This window comes from Chelon labrosus, assembly GCF_963514085.1.
Source record: "Chelon labrosus genome assembly, chromosome: 16".
NCBI classification, from domain to species: domain Eukaryota; kingdom Metazoa; phylum Chordata; class Actinopteri; order Mugiliformes; family Mugilidae; genus Chelon; species Chelon labrosus.
Genome location: NC_140349.1, coordinates 19,631,202 through 19,649,807, shown reverse-complemented (window position 1 = coordinate 19,649,807; position 18,606 = coordinate 19,631,202). Strand labels below are relative to the sequence as shown.

Genomic DNA, 18,606 nt, shown 5'->3' with positions numbered 1-18,606 from the left:
TTGTCACAGCTTTACACTAGACTCGACTACCAGACTGCAAAAATAACTTTATTACCATACACATATGTGTTCTAACATTCAGCCCTTACATCACAAAAAAATCAAACATTAATCTGATTCATTTATAATTACACATTACTGGGTATGACCAGATGTAAAAAATATCTTAACACACTCACCAACAGAGACAGTTTATTACAAGAAGCAGATCTGGAGACACCTGCGCTCCCTTGTGTACTATGTGGAATATCTCCATGCATCACAAATTACAGACAAATTCACAGTGGAGGCAAATATTGCAAAAAACTTCTATGGCTTTATGGTTTAAACTGTTTGTGTTTAAAAGGTTTAAACATTAAAAGGTTCAATTCGTTCATCTATCATCAGGCCATGCATGTTTTATCGTCCTTCAGAAAATACACATTTAAATATTGCACTGACTTTGTCAACGGGTGCCAGTTTTAGAAATCAAACCATCACCTCAACAGTTTGGCGAAGAAGATTTAAGTTTTTTTTTTTTTTTTTTTTTTTAAGTTAAAAGCTACTGTTAAGCATCTTGTAGGTAGATTAGAATTTCAAACGATGACTCCTCTGTGTCCTTCAGGCTCTGTCTGAACAGCTGAGTGTGCTGCCATGAGGCGTCCCCATCTCCCCCGCTGAGTTCTGCTGCAACAATGAGCTCCGAAGCGCCAGACAGACTGGAGAACGACTGCATCTTTCCATCTAAGGGTTCAAAAGCAGATAAATTATCGGGAGGAATCATGTGACACACTGACATTTGGTGTATTTTACACAGTATAGCAGGTAACTATACCTCCAGAAAGCTCTGTAGTAATCTGGCCTGACTGCAACTGCCAACAGACTTTCCCAGAGTGGAACGTCTGGCTGCTGGCCATGATAGAGACAGACTCTATCTTCATTCCCACTGAAGCAAAGTCAAACTTCCAGCTGATTCTGCCCGATGAAGATCCTTCCGTTCGGGCTATGTACACCTGAAGAAGAAATCCAATCAGGTCATTACACCCCAAGGCTGTTTGTATTTCCATGGGTCATTACATTCTTCTATTGATTACTTTAATTTGCTCGTGTTGTTAAGAGATTTCATTCTTCGTTACATTCAACAGCCCCGTGCTCAAACTAAACTGCCATTTACCATAATTTTATTCACTCAGCCTGACACTGTCAGTGAAATTCTTGTGAGCTGCCACCATATGTCAATCAACTGCAAGACAATAAATCTGCAACTGTTTTTGTGACCGTTTGTTGTTGATATGCAAGAATAAATACCTAATAACAGCTGGTTCCAGGTTCTCACATGAGGATTTTCATTGTGCAGGATAGTAAATTAAATATTGCTGGTGCTGAACTGTCACTTGGTTACGAAAAATTTTAAGGATACTATAGTGTTGAAATCAATTCCAGACTGACTTTTTATTTAAGATTTCCTGTTAACATTATTCTGTTTACATTTAGTGGCTAGTTACACATCCAGCCTGCTAGTATTAAGTGGTCACAGCAGTTTCTAGTACCAGGTAACTTTCTTCTTAAAGATCACGTACATTTTCATCCAGGTAAATAGGATGCTGAGCTGATTTAATTCAGCATTACACCAATTCTATTTGAACATCTAAACATATCAGAGATGTGGGAAGGGATTTGTAGTTCTGGAACAAGGCTGCTCCTTCCTTTCTTCCGTTTAATCTCAAACACCACCTACAACTTCTTTCAAACGTTAATGTTGTCCATTGTCATTACAACAGAATTTAACGACACGCGGTATTCCTGTGAAACCAGTTTTACAGTGAATACTTTCAGCCTGTTGTATCATCTCTGCTGTGACTTCTGCAGAGCTTTATCTGGATTATTTTACCTTAAAATTTTACTACTAAATTGACTTTTTAAAATACTACAGGGCTGAAAGTCAAGATATCTCGACTGCCACATCATTTTAAACACAATATGTCTATTGAAGATCTCCAAATGTTATGGATTTGCCAATCTAAATCAGTGAGGTGCTCCTTAAAAGTGATAGTTTATGCTCATAAGCAGATTTAAAAGCCTCTGAAATTGTGTACTGAGCTTTTCGTAACTTAGAGATTTAAAGTATCAAATCAATGTGTATACATGTAATAAAAATGTCCCTTTTGACACAAAATGAATTGAATAGTTCTTCAGTTGCAGTGGAATTAAACAGAAACATTAGTTTGTAGGCTTTAAAATTATGTGGTAGAGTTTTGTTACTCCCAGAACAGTAAACCTACCATCTGCCAGTCATTCTCCTCCTTTCTGAAGACAGACTCCTTCCTCCACACACACTGATCCCAGCTCTGGATGATTTCAGAGTTGTTGGACACTCGACAGTACTGGTCTTTGGTGGCACTGTAGCGCACATGTAGTAACCTGGCACTCTTTTCTTTCTCGGTAGCAGTAAACACAAAACCTGCAACCTGAAGGAAAAAAAACAAAAAACAAAACACATTTAAAGATAATCTTAATAAAGGTAATCTTTCTTCAGTAAAATAAGCATCTGAAGTCTACATGCAGTATAAGATAATTCAAACTATTAGACTGTTCAGAGATGGTTTAGACCCCCAGCACTCGTCTTTTGGGTCTGGAGGCCGACTTCGAGTTCCATGTTGGTTTCCATTTATGTAGTTCCACCTCTGTGCAAAGTGAATTCAACAAACATGGAAACTACCGAGTCTCACCTGCATTCAGTCCTACAAGCATGCTGCCTATGGGTGCCGCAACATTTCTAGTTCTTTCACATATTTTAGACATTGCCTGCAAGTCGCAGCAGACAACAGGTAGTCAAAAAGTCGCCATGTTGTAATGAACTCAAGTGTTCAAGTATTCCATTAATGAAGTTCTTTGTGAGACAAAGTTGTGTTGGTGATGAGGATAGGTCTACTGAATGTTCAATCAATGTATGCGTAAGCCCATTTGTAATGCACTGTACCTGTTTGGAGGTCCCTGCATCCGCCGCTCTAGTCTCGCCCCGGGCTACCCTCCAAGCCAGAGACCCAGAGTTGCGCCCCCCCAGCTCTCCTGGTTTTGGTTTCTTTGGAGAAATGAACTCAACCAGCTCAACAAGCAACCTCTCCGTCAGCTCCTTCTTCCTGTTAGGACTCAGCGATTGCTGCCTCTTCAGAGTCAGAGCAGAAAGCAGGGTGGTTTACATTACAACCTCTAAAACACTTACTCTTGTATGCAAGGTTAAAGGGTAAAGACTTACTGAGGCATTGAGGCCATTGATGGTGTGCAGCAGCCAGGCCTCCTGAACTCTGGTCCTTCTGGACAAAACCTCTGGATGTTTGCAGGAGTACCTCCATGTCACATCAACTACCTGCCCCACAAACACACATTTGTCATTCTATACTAGTGAAGACTCTTTTTTAACACAAGTCATTGTCTTATCTTCACCATCACAACAAAAAAATGTATCCTAAAACAAAATTGGATCTAAAAACTGATTTGCCAAAGACCAGAACAAACTAAACTAAAAATACCCAAATGTCACAATGTAACCTGAAATAGGTCCTCTCAAAGATAGTCTTACAAGCCTATACACATATATACTAAAGCACTCTACTGTCTGTTGGACCTGGAATAGAATCCATATGTAAACAGTACGCAGTGAGAAAAACCTCAAACACAATCAGAAAAATTAAACAGAAATGTGGGATTTGAGAATTTCTAACCTAAACTGTCTTAGCCAACTGGTGCTGCCAATTCTTACACTTAAATTTTTTAAAAAACAAATCAAAACTGGAAAGGTATGCAATTTCCTCGCCCTGGGGTGTTTAGCCTATAAAACAGCTTAAAAGAGAGACCTATCCCAGAATACACAACCATTCATACATGTACATAGCACAATATATTCAGACTCAAGTATCCAATAAAGCAAAATCACACTCAACAAAAAATATGATAAACATTGCATGAAGCAATAAAACATTTAAAATTACACTATTTCACGCAATGAAACTATTCAACTCATAGTTTCCTTTAACACCACCTACAACAATCATCAGTGTAAAAAACGAATGTCTGAAATACAGATTATTCCGTTTGGTCAAAATAATCTTGACACATACTTTATGTGTGTAATCCAAAGCCTGGTACAGCTCATGTCTGTGCTACAGACCTTGTCCAAAGGCTTGCCAACTATGACTGTATTAAGCAGTTACTCATGTTTGAGTATCATTTGGTCATAATGATTTAATATACGATTTGTGATTCCCAAATGACACCATAGTAGGCAGAGTAAAAAGCTTCTTGACATAAAGAGGAGGGAGATATAGTGTAGTTTAAAAACTGGGATGAACACTGCAATATCTCCCAGGAGACATTGGCAGACTGTGATGGGTTATACACATAAAAAGAAGCAAAGGGGCATAAAGTTCCCAGGTTCTTTAATTTAGTTAACTTTGTTTACGACCGGCAGAGACACAACAGTTTTCCTTTGTCAGAAAAGGGGTCGGGAGAAGGGCTGTCTTTTGCTGTTTGGACAGACTATATATCCATCTCTTAAAATATTAAGAGACAGGCTTTCGTCACTTCATCTGTAGATCAGTCATTAATATATAGAATGGAACTACATTTAAACCTTTCCATCTACTCGTTCACTTGCTGTCATCTGACCCCAGAAACAAGATCTTACAAAGATCTCAAGTGAAAGTCAGCTTTTAACTACTAAAGCATCAGAAGCGGCAACAGTCCTATTATGTGTCCATTTTTCTGACCTGGTCCTTTGAGAAAGCCAGAATGTAGGACAGTTTCTTTCCCCAGCCGGCCTCATACAGCAGCGGTTTATCACAGACGTTCTCACACGGGTCACAGTGGAGCCAACGGCGCTGAGAGACAGAGTAAACCTCCGTCCACACGTGGTCTGCAACGACACAGAGCGGTTCACTAAACCTGTCATACACGACATACTGAAAATAGCACAACATGCTCCTGGTGTATTAAATTCATGTTTGAAGATGACATGCCAACATATAATAAAAGTGAAAGTCATCTACATGTGAACATAAATAATAACTAGTGTTCAGATGTCTGCGATGCTTCTCAGTCACCCAGGTGATGTTAAATCTAAATATTTGAAACAAGCCACTGGAATGGATTGATTCTCTTAAGGTGCTTTCACACCTATATTTTGTTGATTCAAGGAGCAATATAATATCCTTGGTTTAGTTCGTGTTCACAGGGCAATCGAGACAAAGTCCTGACACTATGTTCTTACAAAACAGTTTTTTGATAATGAAACTGAAAATAAAGCATCAGCAGCAGGTGTGAGCACTGGCCTTCATTGCCCTTCTGTGGTTCATCAACATGTTCGGTTTGATCAAGCATCTAGGTAACGAGTAGAAAACGTTTATGTATATATTATTACAAGGCGCACTAAAAGACATCTCTCTCAGGCGCACAGCAGTGTGCACAGTACACACTCCTCCAAAGACACATCAGGAAAATTGCCTGATTATATGATTATGAGGCAGTCACATCGATCCGTGGGTGGCGCGTCTTCTCACTGCAAACGAATCGCTTCGGGGAGCAATCGCAAGCGGTGCCGAGACCACCCTCTGTAACCGGGCTTAGCTTGGATCATTTGTTTTGGAACGGAGTGAGATTGCTAAATTCATACCTGTGAACGCTGACATTGAGGATGATAGATGCCCCGACACTGACTGGTACAGAAAGTCCACATACAGATCAATATTTACTATTTGATTTTCACCACCCTCTGGAACACAAGCTTTGAGGTTATCAGAATCCTACACAACTGGGTGAAGGGGGGAAGGAGAGGAAGCACGGGCACTAGAGAAACACTAGCTGTTACCCGAACAGGGCCTCTGTCAAAGCCACAAATAGACAAAGAACAGACAGTAAAAGAACAATAAACGAAAGAACACTGTTAAGCCTTTCGTGGCTGGAGTATCTGAAAAATAAACAAGGAATCCCTGCGTACTTCATACCAAATAACATAGTGAGGAAGAAGCTTGACCATCCTTGGTACAAAAGCAGAGAAGTGTACTGTACTGTATGCAGTGCAGTAAGGGATGTACAGGCCTGTACATTGTGGAAACAAAACTAAACCTGAGCATCAATGTACTCTCTTTTGAGGACAAGAATGTACACATTTCTTCCAAAGAAGAAGAGATGTGAAAGAAGCCATCAATGACAAACTGACACTTATCAGCCTCTTACAGTACAGTCTAGTGTCTCCTCAAACACCTCAACACAACACCTATTCATGCCTTGTCTCTTGTAAAACTAACAACTCACTTATACTCATATACTACGACCTGGATGACTGAGAATCTCACAGGAAAGCTAAGGGGTTGTCAACGCTATTGCTGTAACAAACAAATTAAATGACCCTCAAAATCCCCACAAGAAGTTAAAAAGCTTGGGACTTCTAGCAGTCTGCTTAGAACAGAAGAAGGAGGAGAGGCTTTTAAGAAACTCAAGAAAGTCTAGTTGCTTTGTTTTAAATACTTAAGCATGTACAACTAACTATAATAACATATTCAAATAGGACTGCAAGGAAAATGTGTAAGATTAACAAACTGACAGCTTTCCTCTTTGTGCAGAAATAAAAACAAATCCAGGCGCCTCTCTGGTCATTGATGTTCATACCTGTGCTGTCCCAGATGTACCTGGCCTCAAGGCCGAGGGCTCTGCAGCACAGGGTAAAACAGTTTGCCCACTCCCCACAGCGCCCCCTCCTGGTTTCCAACAACTTCTCAGGATTGTTATACCTGGTGTTCACAACAAAGAGAGAGTAGGCTTACAAAATGTATACGGTATAGAAAACAGAAGAAAATACTAACTGCCTAACTTGTTCTGCAACTTGAATCAAACATCACCTAACACTAACTCATTCACTTAAGTAGGGAACACACCTGGGGAATCTGGTGGAGAGCTGGCAGCTCTCACAGTAGTGGTTCTCCACTCGCTGAGCTCCCCAGCGGAGATCATCTGCGCTGGGACTGAGGGAGCTTGTGTTCTTGGTCGAACCTCCACAGCGGCTGCAGGGCAAGCAGTTGACCCAAGAGAAGAAGTCCTGCTTGAACCATCTGAGTAACTCTAGTACCAGGAAGTCTTCTATTCCAAGTTTACAATCTGCAAACAAGACACAAAGTCATTCATTTAAACTCCCCCGACTCAACCAGACCTCAAACAGATATACAGCTAACTCTTCTGAATGTGTGAAGGGACTTCACCTGGGTCAGCGTCATTAGCATCTTTCAGTTTCTGTTGCGCAGCAGAGGACAGCTCATGATGAGGGATGCAGTCCCTGGCTTTCTGTTGCAGCTCAGGGTTTTCATACATCATCACATGTTGGAAGTTCGACTGAAGAGTCACAAAGAAGCTCATGCTGCTCTCCTGACAAACAGAAAAACATCCAGATTGCATCTCATGTCACCGAAAGAAGCAGATGCTCATTTCAACCTGGTGTATTTACAAAATAACATACACATATCAGAGGGAAAAGTATGAGTTCCCTGCAGCAAAGAAATATGAATTAACGTTTTGTTTTCAGACTGACTTAAAACACAGAATTGTAACACCTACAACGGCTGTAACTGTGTAAGGGATCTCCACTGGACAGCTTGGTTGACCATATCACCTGCACATTCGTATATGATACTATTATAGGCAATACCCTAATCACACTCCTATCACTACACTATAACACATAAATAAAGGTTACTGGATGATCCGTAGCCATCTTGATGCCGACCTGCACTGTCGGCCTTCTCTGTGTCCCTTGTACCCTGATAATACAGGTGAATATTGGGGATGCACCGAAATGAAAATTCTTGGCTGAAACCGAAAACTGAAAATGAGGAAATAAAGGTCCGAGAACCAAAAACCGAAACACAGAAACAAATTATTATTCCAATTATAAGTACCATTGCATTTATGGCTATGACTGTGTACTAACCTCACTAAAATCAAGGCATTGCAATTGCATAAATTAATATTAATGTTTCAAAGAATAAATCAATTACAAAAATATGAAAATATTTATTTAGCACATGCCAACAATGCACAATATAAAATAAAATAAAATTCAAAATAAAATGTTTAACAACATTAAACAGCACAGGCCATTTTCGGGTTGAAAATTTTCGGTGGCCAAATATTCGGTGCATCCCTAGTGAATACTTTAGATGTGTTCATTCAGTCTCTACAACTGAATTCATCGATGAAAACGTCCTTACCAGGGATGATGGCTGCTGTGCAGGTGGTGCTACTGGCTGGCTGGGGGCAGCAGCAGAGCTCGCTGGTGCTGGTGCTGGTGCTGCTGCTGGTGCTGGTGCTGAGGCCGAGGCCACAACTGGCTGAGTGGCAGGTTGGACAGGACGCCCGCCACGCAGCCTCTGATCCCTCTCTGCAGCAATGGATTCTCTGATGAGCTTAAGCTGCTCCACAGATGCAGACTTGGGGAAGATCAAGTGAGTCTCAGCCTGAAAAACGAGTAGTTCACTCTCAGGTATGCAAATGTAAGATGAGCAAAAGGGTTATAGGCGGCAATGACACAGAGTTACACTTAAGAAATGCTGGCTTCAGCCTGTAAGTTACTAAACAGTTACCTCCTCAAATCCCATCTCAAAGAGACATTCCACTGCACCCTTGATGGGCAACAGCTTGGTGGAGAAAGTAGGATTGCCAATACGAATAGATCTGTACTTCTCTTCATTGGGATATCTGTTGGGGTGATGCATGATGAACATATGAGGAAGTAGTAGCTTGCTAGTTTTTCACTTAATATATAAGAAATACACCAATGTTTAGAACTTTTCTCACAGATGTTTTAATATTTACCGACAACAAGGCATTATTATTATACTCAAACGCATTAATACACTACTTCTACTTCTTGGTACAAATTTGGGAGAGGCACAAGTGCATAGTTGAGGTTAACAACTATGAAGTGGGCGAGCCAAAATCCACTATGCTGAGTTCACAACACCACCGTGGCGCCTGTTAAATACATGGGCGTGTTGTCACACATAAAACCAAAAGACACGGGTGTTAGCTACTAATGTATTGCACAGCCTGTTTGTAAAAAAAAGAACCTAAGCGTGACATAGAAGATCTCCGGTGTTACTCTGTTGTGAGAAGCTTACCTTAAAATATTGTCCGCGTATGTTAGTAACAACTTGGCGACGTCTAAGAACACTTCAGTTGGATTCTCACACAACGTTGTGACTGCTGGTGATGCAGCCATATTTGCATTTAATGTACAAACCGCACCGTCCTGTCACTTTTGAATTTGATTGCTAATGCTACTAGAGCGATGTAGCTAACAGGACGTTTCGGGGTCCTGAATGAAGCTGCCTTACAAAAGCCTGTATAAATGCTTTTTGTAAAGCAGCTTGAAAAATATAACAAAACAAATTTTGTCTTGCTTTTGTGCATAGGTATGTGCAATTAAGCAATGCTAGATATTTTCATACTGTGGTATTGGGTTACGTGCATTTATTGTATATTTAAAAGTTCAGGCGGATCAGGCGTTCATTAACGCTACCTAAAGTTAGCTAAAGTCAAATCAGAGGATGGCATAAACACGTCTTTTTAACAAGTGACGCTTAACGTTTAGCAAGTTCTCTGCTGAGTAAATTTCGAGATTAACATCCGTTTTGCGTGGAGAATATTTCACCTTTTGTTGTGTGAAGTCTCCCTTTTTATAGTAATAGGAGAGTCACCGAAGCTTCAAGCTAGCTAGTCAAAGTTGATAGAGATAGCACAATGTCTGCATTATCAATGTCTTCTTGCACTAAACTCCATTTGAGGACACAGAACATAATGACTCTTCTTCAAAAGAATGTCTGCATTTGTCCAAATCAAAACGCAAGGCATCACAGCTCTGGACAGCTGCAAAGAAGGAGGGTTGTTGTTACTGGCATTGGCTTGGTGTGTCCTCTGGGCACGGGGACTGCTCTGCCCTGGGACCGCCTGATCAAAGGTCAGAGTGGCATTGTTGCTCTTGAGTCCCAGGACTACAGGACTGTCCCTTGTAGAGTGGCAGCTTTGGTACCGAGAGGGACAGAAGAGGGACAGTTTATGGATCAGAGGTTTGCCTCACGTGGGGAGATAAACAGCATGTCTCCAGCCACTGTAATGGCCCTCGGAGCCGCTCAGCTGGCTCTGGAGGACTCAGGGTGGTTCCCCAAAAGTGAAGAGGAGCAGCTCAACACTGGGGTGGCTGTTGGCATGGGCATGGTGTCACTGGAAGAGATTGCTCGCACCTCCGCTGCCTTCCAGGAAAAGGGCTACAACAAAATCAGTCCCTTCTTTGTGCCTCGCATCCTGGTCAACATGGCTGCTGGGCACATCAGCATAAAGCACAAACTGAAGGGTCCCAACCATGCTGTGTCTACAGCGTGCACCACAGGCGCGCACGCAATAGGCGATGCAGCTAGGTTCATTGCCCATGGGGATGCTGTTGCTATGGTCGCAGGGGGAACAGAATCATGCGTCGGGCCTCTTTCAATAGCCGGTTTTGCCAGGGCACGTGCACTCGCCACAAAATGGAACGACAGCCCCACGCTGGCATCGAGACCCTTTCACCCAGAGAGAGAGGGCTTTGTGATGGGAGAAGGAGCAGCGGTGCTCCTGCTGGAGGAACTGGACCACGCAGTGAAAAGAGGTGCCAGGATCTACGCAGAGGTCCTGGGATATGGACTCTCAGGAGACGCTAGCCACATCACTGCACCCACTGCAGATGGGGATGGAGCATTCAGGTGACTGACTTTCATTCATGCAGGTTGAACATCAAACCCTAAATCTGCTTAACCTGCATCTGAGGGGTCACAGGATTGTGACCAGAACAGAAAGGCAGAGTTGATTTTGTAGGTTTGTCTCTTCTTGAATTGCAAAATAAACAAGGGAATTGCAGTTGGGTTGCCAACAGTTCTGCAGGTGAACTGGAATATTAGTAATTGCTACATGTGTAGTAGCCACATTCACAGCCATTGCTTTAAAGAATTATTTTCTAATAATATTCTTATAGTTTTCTTGTAGTTTTTGTCGCCATTTATCGTCAGTAATAATAGCATTGTGTGCACCAAGTTAAAGTCTGCTTGTTTTCAAATCAGCAGTGATGGCAGCGCACCAGTGTGGGTTTTAAGTACTGTCCTAACTAACGCACATTAAAGATAATTTATATCATCCAGCAGATGGTCATGCAGATGGTGAGAAAAGATGATGAGATTTCTGGAAATACCTTCAAAGCAGTTATTATCCAACATTATGGGGTTTCCAAACACTCTGTTAATTAGTTTTGTATGCAAAACATGAGAGGCATACACTGGGGCTACTCTGGGGCAACAAATCACCAAAAAAAATCTGTAGTTATGTCTGCAGAATTGAGTGATAAATTTGAGATTTTGGAAAAAAAAAAGTGAAGTGTGAAGTACAGTATACCTTAAAGAAATTCAGTGGAGCAAGAAACCTAGAATATACAAGTGTAAGGAAACCGAACAGTAACATCAGTGGCAGCCAAAACATCACTAAAGTAGTTGTTGTAAACCTGCAGTATTCTTCACCTCATCCATTGTCCCTGCAGGTGCATGTCAGCAGCCTTAAGAGATGCAGGTGTCTCACCGGAAGACGTCACGTACGTCAACGCCCACGCCACATCAACTCCTCTGGGTGACGCAGCTGAAAATGCGGCCGTCAAGAGGCTCTTCCAGCAAAGCGCAACCAACCTGGCCGTCTCCTCCACCAAGGGAGCCACAGGACATCTGCTCGGGGCCGCTGGTGCTCTAGAGGCAGCATTCACCGCTATGGCCTGCTACCACGGGGTCCTGCCTCCAACGCTCAACCTGGACCGCACAGAGCCAGAGTTCGACCTGAACTATGTCCCCTGCACAGCGCAGGCGTGGCGGACTTTGGGACGGCGCGTTGCCCTCACAAACTCATTTGGATTCGGTGGCACTAATGCCTCACTGTGTCTCAGTAGTGTGTGATAACACATTAAGACTGTTGTGTTAAAAATATGCTCTGATCCAGGCTGTACTCTTTAACTCTGAAGTTGTTCTAATGAGCTGGTTATGATGTAACCTCATCCACAGACATTGGGACTAATGTTGTGGGTTTTCATGGCTTTAAACAGTATAGGATAAAAATTCAGATACTCAAACACACTGTGAAAGTCAGAGGACACCGTATTACGGTCTGTGAATCAAGCTAAAATGCACTGATCAGCCACATAGACATAGATGCGGGGACCTACACACGTAGCCTACGCCGGTGCGAGCCATTCATACTTGTGCTCTCATCAGTCTGGCTCGCCCTGTAAAAACTCCACCCAAACGTGTCTTTTTTGCCAGTCTGGTTAATTTTTGTTTCTACTTCCTGCTTCTTTTTCGGTAATGTTGACTGAAACTTCCGTCGAAACGTCGCTGAAGACGAGTCATACACATGCTTGTATCTCCGAACCTCCTCAGCTAACCTTTCCTCGACGTGACGGAACATGGCATGCGATCGCAGATTTACAGGAGGGAGACGGTCCACTAGTTCAGTGATTGCAGGTGATGTTGTTCTCTCAACCAGATAAGGAAGTGAAAATAAAAACGCAATAATGGGTCTATATGTGAGAAACATTGTTTGACATTGATTTAAAGGGGGCACCAGTCTCATGGAGGTAACCGAGAAGGAAGGATGGCCATAACAGCCCCACAGAAAAGATTTTGACCTTGAAAGCATCTCTGGAGAAAAGAGAGGAAGGTCATAGCAAAAAGAAGTAGCGGTTTGTTTGTGCTGTGTTGTGACTCCTGTGTTTCTAGCTTTCATTATTAGTGATGAGGTAGGCATGTGGTGTTAAGGACCTTGCCTAAGGGCCCACACCAGAGACTCCCTGAACGAGAACTGAACCCCCACCTGCTGTATCGAAGCCGGTCAGCTATCCAGCTAGTGATCCCCCATCCAAAAGGAGAGGGGCTCCAGCAGATTGCATTAAAAAACATCAGAGATCTTTGTCCAGATGAAAGCAGAACCAGGAACAGGTGAGATACTGCACAGGACCTTCAAGCTGCCAGGCAGAGGATCGGAGCTTGAAGGAAAAAGGCAAGTGTATCTATTTAGTGTATCTAAAAATTAGATACTCTCGTGAAGACAAATGCATTCTAATACACCCGGAGGTAATTTCCACGAATGATCATTTTGGAGGAGGTAGTTTGTGATGCTGTTGAACTGGAGTTAAATATTAAAGTGTTTCTGTTATTTGCTTAAGCCAAATGGCTAAAATGGGGTTGTCAAAATAATAGAAATGTGTCGGTACAACACAATAGAATTCAACAAATTTTTAGTATTTTTATCATCTTGTGTAACCCCGCCTCTCGCCCAGTGACAGCTGGGATATGCTCCAGCCCCCCGGGACCCTCCAGAGGACAAGCGGTTACAGAAAACGAATGAATGATTGTTATAACTTGTGTATGGTGTGCGTGCGTGCTGCGTGCGTGCGTGCGTGCGTGCGTGCTATGTCCGTGTGTGCTCTGTGTGTGTGTGTGTGTGTGTGTGTGTGTGTGTGTGTGTGTGTGTGAGTACGTTGTCTGGCACCAGTAGGTGGCATCGGCTCACTGCAAGTCATAGGTAATACGTCGCTTCGATTTGCAGTACAGTTTACAGGATTTAAGATCTAAACAAGTTTGTATCGAGCTCATTTTTGCCAAGCTGTGTTAGATCACATTGCTTACATTGTTTGTATGTAAGCAATTAGATAACGCAGAAAACCATCAGCAGGGTCAAATTATTTTATAATACAATAGAAAGGCTGCAGCCATCATCGTCAGTAACAGTACTCGAGAAAATACTTCTCAGGTGCTGAGTCAAATATGTCACATTGTGTACTTTATATAGAGAACCTTGGATAACTATGCAAATCATATGCAAAAGAAAAAAGAAAGAAAGAAAGATCTAAATGTAAGCATTTAAAACCCTTATCAGTATCAGAATACGAGAAGTAGTGTTCAGAATTCTATGGTGCAAATGTCAAAACAGCAAAAATAAAGAGTCAAATGGAAATAAAAGATAACATTTATACCTACAAGCAATATGTACATGTTCTTTGACCATACAGACCACAGAAGAGTGCAACAAGAGAGAGACGCAGGAGGCTTTTAGCTCCATTAGAATAAACAGAGACTGTATTATAAAGCTAGTGGTGCTGAGGTTGTATGCTGTGGACCTTAATAACATCTTAACAGGAGCGTGATCTCAGTAGTGCCTTTTATGATCACTTATGAAGGCACTCTGCTAACAGATACTTTACTTTTAATGCTGAGAAAACAGAAATCACCACGGCACAGAGGATGACTGAGAGAGGTTAATTAGGTACACAATGATGTTGCATCAGGATTAAAATGCTAAGTAAAAGGGTCCCCTAAGGCAAAGGGACAGTTTTCCAAACTGTTACCTTTCTCCAGAGTTTGTACAACATCATTATTGTTGGTCTGCTGCTTTATCTGGAAACAGAGACGGGCAGTTCATGTCTCCCGTCCTGGGGGAAACATACGTACAGTGTAATGACTATAAAGGGACACAGAGTGCCTGTATGGGGCCTATATCAACTGAAATGATCGCTGTATTTATGGTGATTATTTTAGACGCTGTGGGTGACCCTTCGTCATTCAATAAAAAAATAAGGCCACATTTTGAGAGCAGGAAGTGAAACTGGGTTTGTAGTGCAGCAAACAGACCAACATTACACAAACAGAAAAATAAAATATGCAGTTTTATAGGGAGTTTAAGAGTTTTCTCTTGAACTATGTAGCATTGTTTTTGCGAATGGGTCCATGTTTTAGGAAATGCGTTATGTTTATTAGGCACCAAAGATATGCATAATGAGTTCATCCTTGAAATCTTCAGCAGTTCTTGCGGTCTTGATTACCTCCATTAAACCCAACCACCCAGACAATGAGGCGGTTGGCTCATCGGGAGGCCTTTTGCTGTTGCTGTACCATATCTCACCATGCTATCCATTCTTATTAATGCACATTGCTTCAGTGCTGTGCCCTGTGTACAGTATATGCAGAATAACTGTTCTCTTCCTGACCCCACTATCCACTCACTCCTCCTCAGACTTTACGTTAGTATCTAATCCCACACATAATGTAGCTTTTCTAGGCCTTGGGTGTATTTTGCAAAGAAGGTGAAATACGTCTGTGCTAACTAACTTGCAGAATTACATAAAAAGAAGATTTCAAATATGTCCCACCTTTATCTTTATGTTCAATGGTGGCCATTGAACATGTGGTCAAATGTGGTCTGACAGGACTTTAGGCTTGTAGATTTATCACTTCTAGGAATGTGTTTAATCATCTTACCCATACATCTGCATTTCTTTAAATGAATTAAGTTTTCTGTATTAAGGTGAGTTAAGTTCACCTTGAGAAAGATGCCAGAAGAAGAGAAGAAGAAGTACAAAATAATAATGATTTACCTTTTAAGCAATGACAGATTACACTCTGTGGGTGTCCTTCAGCCTAACAGACCCCTAACACCTCCTGTTTGTTGCATATTTTCTCTGTGGAAAAATTGGATTTGACAGAAACTCATTTTGAAATGTGTACTTTGTAGCCTACATCCATTATTGACTCAGGGCCTTAAGACCTGGAAATAAATACCTTTATTGTATAATTTCTGATTCATTTCAGTCCCTATTGCCATACTCTCAAAGAGAAACAAATCTGAACCCTTGCCACTTTGCCGGAGTCGGTAAATGATCTTGCAATTTGCTTATTAGATTTACTTGGCCTGATTATTGCACCAGAGGAAATATTGAAGGTGTCACCTAAAACACTGGGATTTATCCTCTGATTATCTCTTATATCCACAGCTACCATGTGATTATTGTCAATTACTTGGTGAATGGATCACACTACTTATGGTAATTTTGTATGACAAAACAAGCCTTAAAGTCAAAGAACACACTCAGGGATTAGGTTCAGTTTGGTTGCAATGATGTCCACCAGGGATTCAAATGTGATATATGTGATACAGCGGAGTGCAAAGTAGACGTCAATAGGGGCCCAACAGCGTATTTTTGTCCCTTGGTCATTTAGAATGATCTGGTCGTCCGTGGGAACCGTGAATCTGGCCAGAGGTGGAAATATTTGAGCTGGACTAATAGGCGGTTTAGACTTCTGAGTTAATTTGCCACCATAGCTACAGCGACAGCGCAGAGCATACGCAGACCCTAGCACCATAACGTGCATCTCCCCAGAAATGTAACTATGCACCACGGCAACGCAGACCGCAAGAGCTGCGATTGGTCCTCTTGGTAGTAGCATGTTTCCGCTTTAGTATTTCCAGCTGCTTCTCCACCTCCGCAATTGTCAAATTGATTGTTTTGGATCAATAAAGATGGAACACATCGAGGAAAGGTTAACTGAGGAGGTTTGGAGATACAAACATTTGTATGACCCGTCTTCAGCGAAATTTCGGCGAAGGTTTCAGTCGCCATTGTTGAAAGTGAAGCAGGAAGTAGCAACAAAACTTAGCCCGACTGGCAAAAAAGACACAGCTCTGACTACCACTTGGGTGGCATTTTTACAGAGCGAGCCAGACTGACAAGCGCACAAGTATAAATGACTTGCACCGGCGAGGGCTACGTGCGTAGGTTATGGCGTCTATGTCCCGCAATACCTTGACTGAGCCTTAAGAAAGACATAACCTTGATTTGGTCATGGGCTTAAATGTTCCTACAATGTGCTTACAATGCCTTTTTCGCTGCACTGCTTTGTGAGCGGTATCCAAAGCTAAATTTGACCAAACCCTGAGTGTGAAAGCTTAGTTTCATGCTTGGACTTCTTTTTCTGTTTTTTACCATTTATTAGCGTGATGTAAAGCCAGACCCAGATGATGAATTACTGTGCTGGGGAACGTCTCTCCAGATCCATTTTTAGAGATTAAGTTTTATTAACTCTTCTGGATGTCATATCCAGCTAATGAATAAATCAATTATTCATTCATTAAAAAAAAATAAAAAATTGAAATAACCTGACATGGATAAATTAGCCATGACAAGCCTTTTTTGTGGGGTTAGAAAGGAAAGCCCAGCGTCTTCATGGGGGATGTTTTGTCCTCAGGACGGTTTTGACATCTCAGACAGTTTTGACATCACATATGTTGCACCTGCAAACCAGGTTGTACATTATAACCATCAATTTTTTTTTCGTTAATGGGATGTATATCTTTACATGGTATGAGAAGTGAAATGACATTTATACAACTGTAAAAATGTGTTGCAGCATTAAGATACACTGTACATCTACAGGATGAGCGTTTTGCCCTGTGTCCCTGTCCTCTCAGAGTTAAGTCTTCCACATCAAAAGTTCACTGGCAGGGCAGGAGTTATCGATTCACATTGCTGTTGTGATTATGACTTTCGTTCATGATATTCCTTTTTTTTTTTTTACATCTCTACCTCCTAATTAGGAGATATCCAAGCTGAATTATGATCACCATGGCAACAGAGTCAGCATGCATTCCCTTTGATATCACCCTGTCCCACAGGGAGCACAGCTCATCACCAGAGTCTAAAATTAGACCTCCTCTCTCAGGCTGTGGCGTGGCCTTCATTCCTCTGCTTTGACCATTATTCAGGTCCGGGGTTGGTCTTCTGTTCAACTATGTTCATATGTTTTAACACAGTTGTAACACAGTAATAATAGTAATATTTGTCAACACATCAAATGCACTTGTTGAGTAATTTTAGGAAGTTGACGAGAAAAGATTAATATAATCCACAAAAATCCGGTGTGATGTTTGACAGTAAAGATAACTCATATAAGTCTTTGCTTTGCTTGTTTTAAAGGGTTGCTGCTAAAATGTTTTGGAGACCGAGTGGCGACCACTAGTCCGGAAAAATGCAACTAATGAAGTGCCAGCCCATTTCGCCAGTGAGTGTTTGCATGGTAATGTTCTCCTTTATGGAGAAAACATCTTTTGGCACGAGTCCGATCTGTTTGGAAGGTGGCCAGCGTCTTCCCAAAATGGCAAACTGAAAACTCCCACCAAAAAAGGGCCTTGATTGGACATTAGCTTGGGAAATTGATATGGACTAAAATCCAACTTCTAACTCTAATTGGCTGCATCTGGGATATGTTACACGCTACGAAAGTTTTGATGTCAGGTTTTGACATCGTGGACTGATAAGATTACAGAAGGAACGCCACCAGATAATTGGAAGCACCATCACAGTGAGATAATTCCATAAATCATCCAGTGTGCAAAATGGTACACGGTATTACAAGAACTAGAATAGTTAGGACTGGGTGCCATGAAAATGTATTAAAAAAGCACCTATTGTGGTTGTACTAACTGCAGTACTGTTGCATATTTTGTCTGTACATGCGCAGCCAGGTTACGCGATAGAACTTTGGGTTACATTACGTAACCCCTGGTTCTTTGATAATAGAGTGAGGTGTTTCATTATGGAAATGTGGAAATGAACCCGACTGGCATATTAAGACACAGTGCCGACTAGCGCTTCTTTTTACACAGCAAGCCAGACTGACGAGGCACAAGTATAAATGGCTCACACCGGCGTAGGCCACGTACGAAGGTCACGCAGTCTTTGTCCTG

The 18,606-nt window shown here is 41.8% G+C and overlaps 2 protein-coding genes across 2 annotated transcripts; one reads left to right on the top strand and one right to left on the bottom strand.

Annotated features, from left to right (window-relative positions):
• Window positions 1–30: 30 nt before the first annotated feature.
• Window positions 31–9,271, bottom strand: ngly1 (N-glycanase 1). Its single transcript, XM_084562845.1, has 12 exons — window positions 9,144–9,271; window positions 8,607–8,721; window positions 8,235–8,480; window positions 7,230–7,392; window positions 6,909–7,128; window positions 6,643–6,764; window positions 4,746–4,891; window positions 3,236–3,346; window positions 2,960–3,145; window positions 2,262–2,447; window positions 815–992; window positions 31–723 (listed from the first exon to the last, which is right to left on the bottom strand). Exons 1-12 carry the CDS (start codon window positions 9,242–9,244, stop codon window positions 548–550), a joined length of 1,950 nt encoding a protein of 649 aa, XP_084418971.1. The 5' UTR covers window positions 9,245–9,271; the 3' UTR covers window positions 31–547.
• Window positions 9,272–9,720: 449 nt separating this feature from the next.
• oxsm (3-oxoacyl-ACP synthase, mitochondrial) lies at window positions 9,721–13,380 on the top strand. Its single transcript, XM_084562846.1, has 2 exons — window positions 9,721–10,760; window positions 11,585–13,380. The coding sequence occupies exons 1-2, from the start codon at window positions 9,766–9,768 to the stop codon at window positions 11,985–11,987; spliced, it is 1,398 nt and encodes a 465-aa protein (XP_084418972.1). The 5' UTR covers window positions 9,721–9,765; the 3' UTR covers window positions 11,988–13,380.
• Window positions 13,381–18,606: the final 5,226 nt, after the last annotated feature.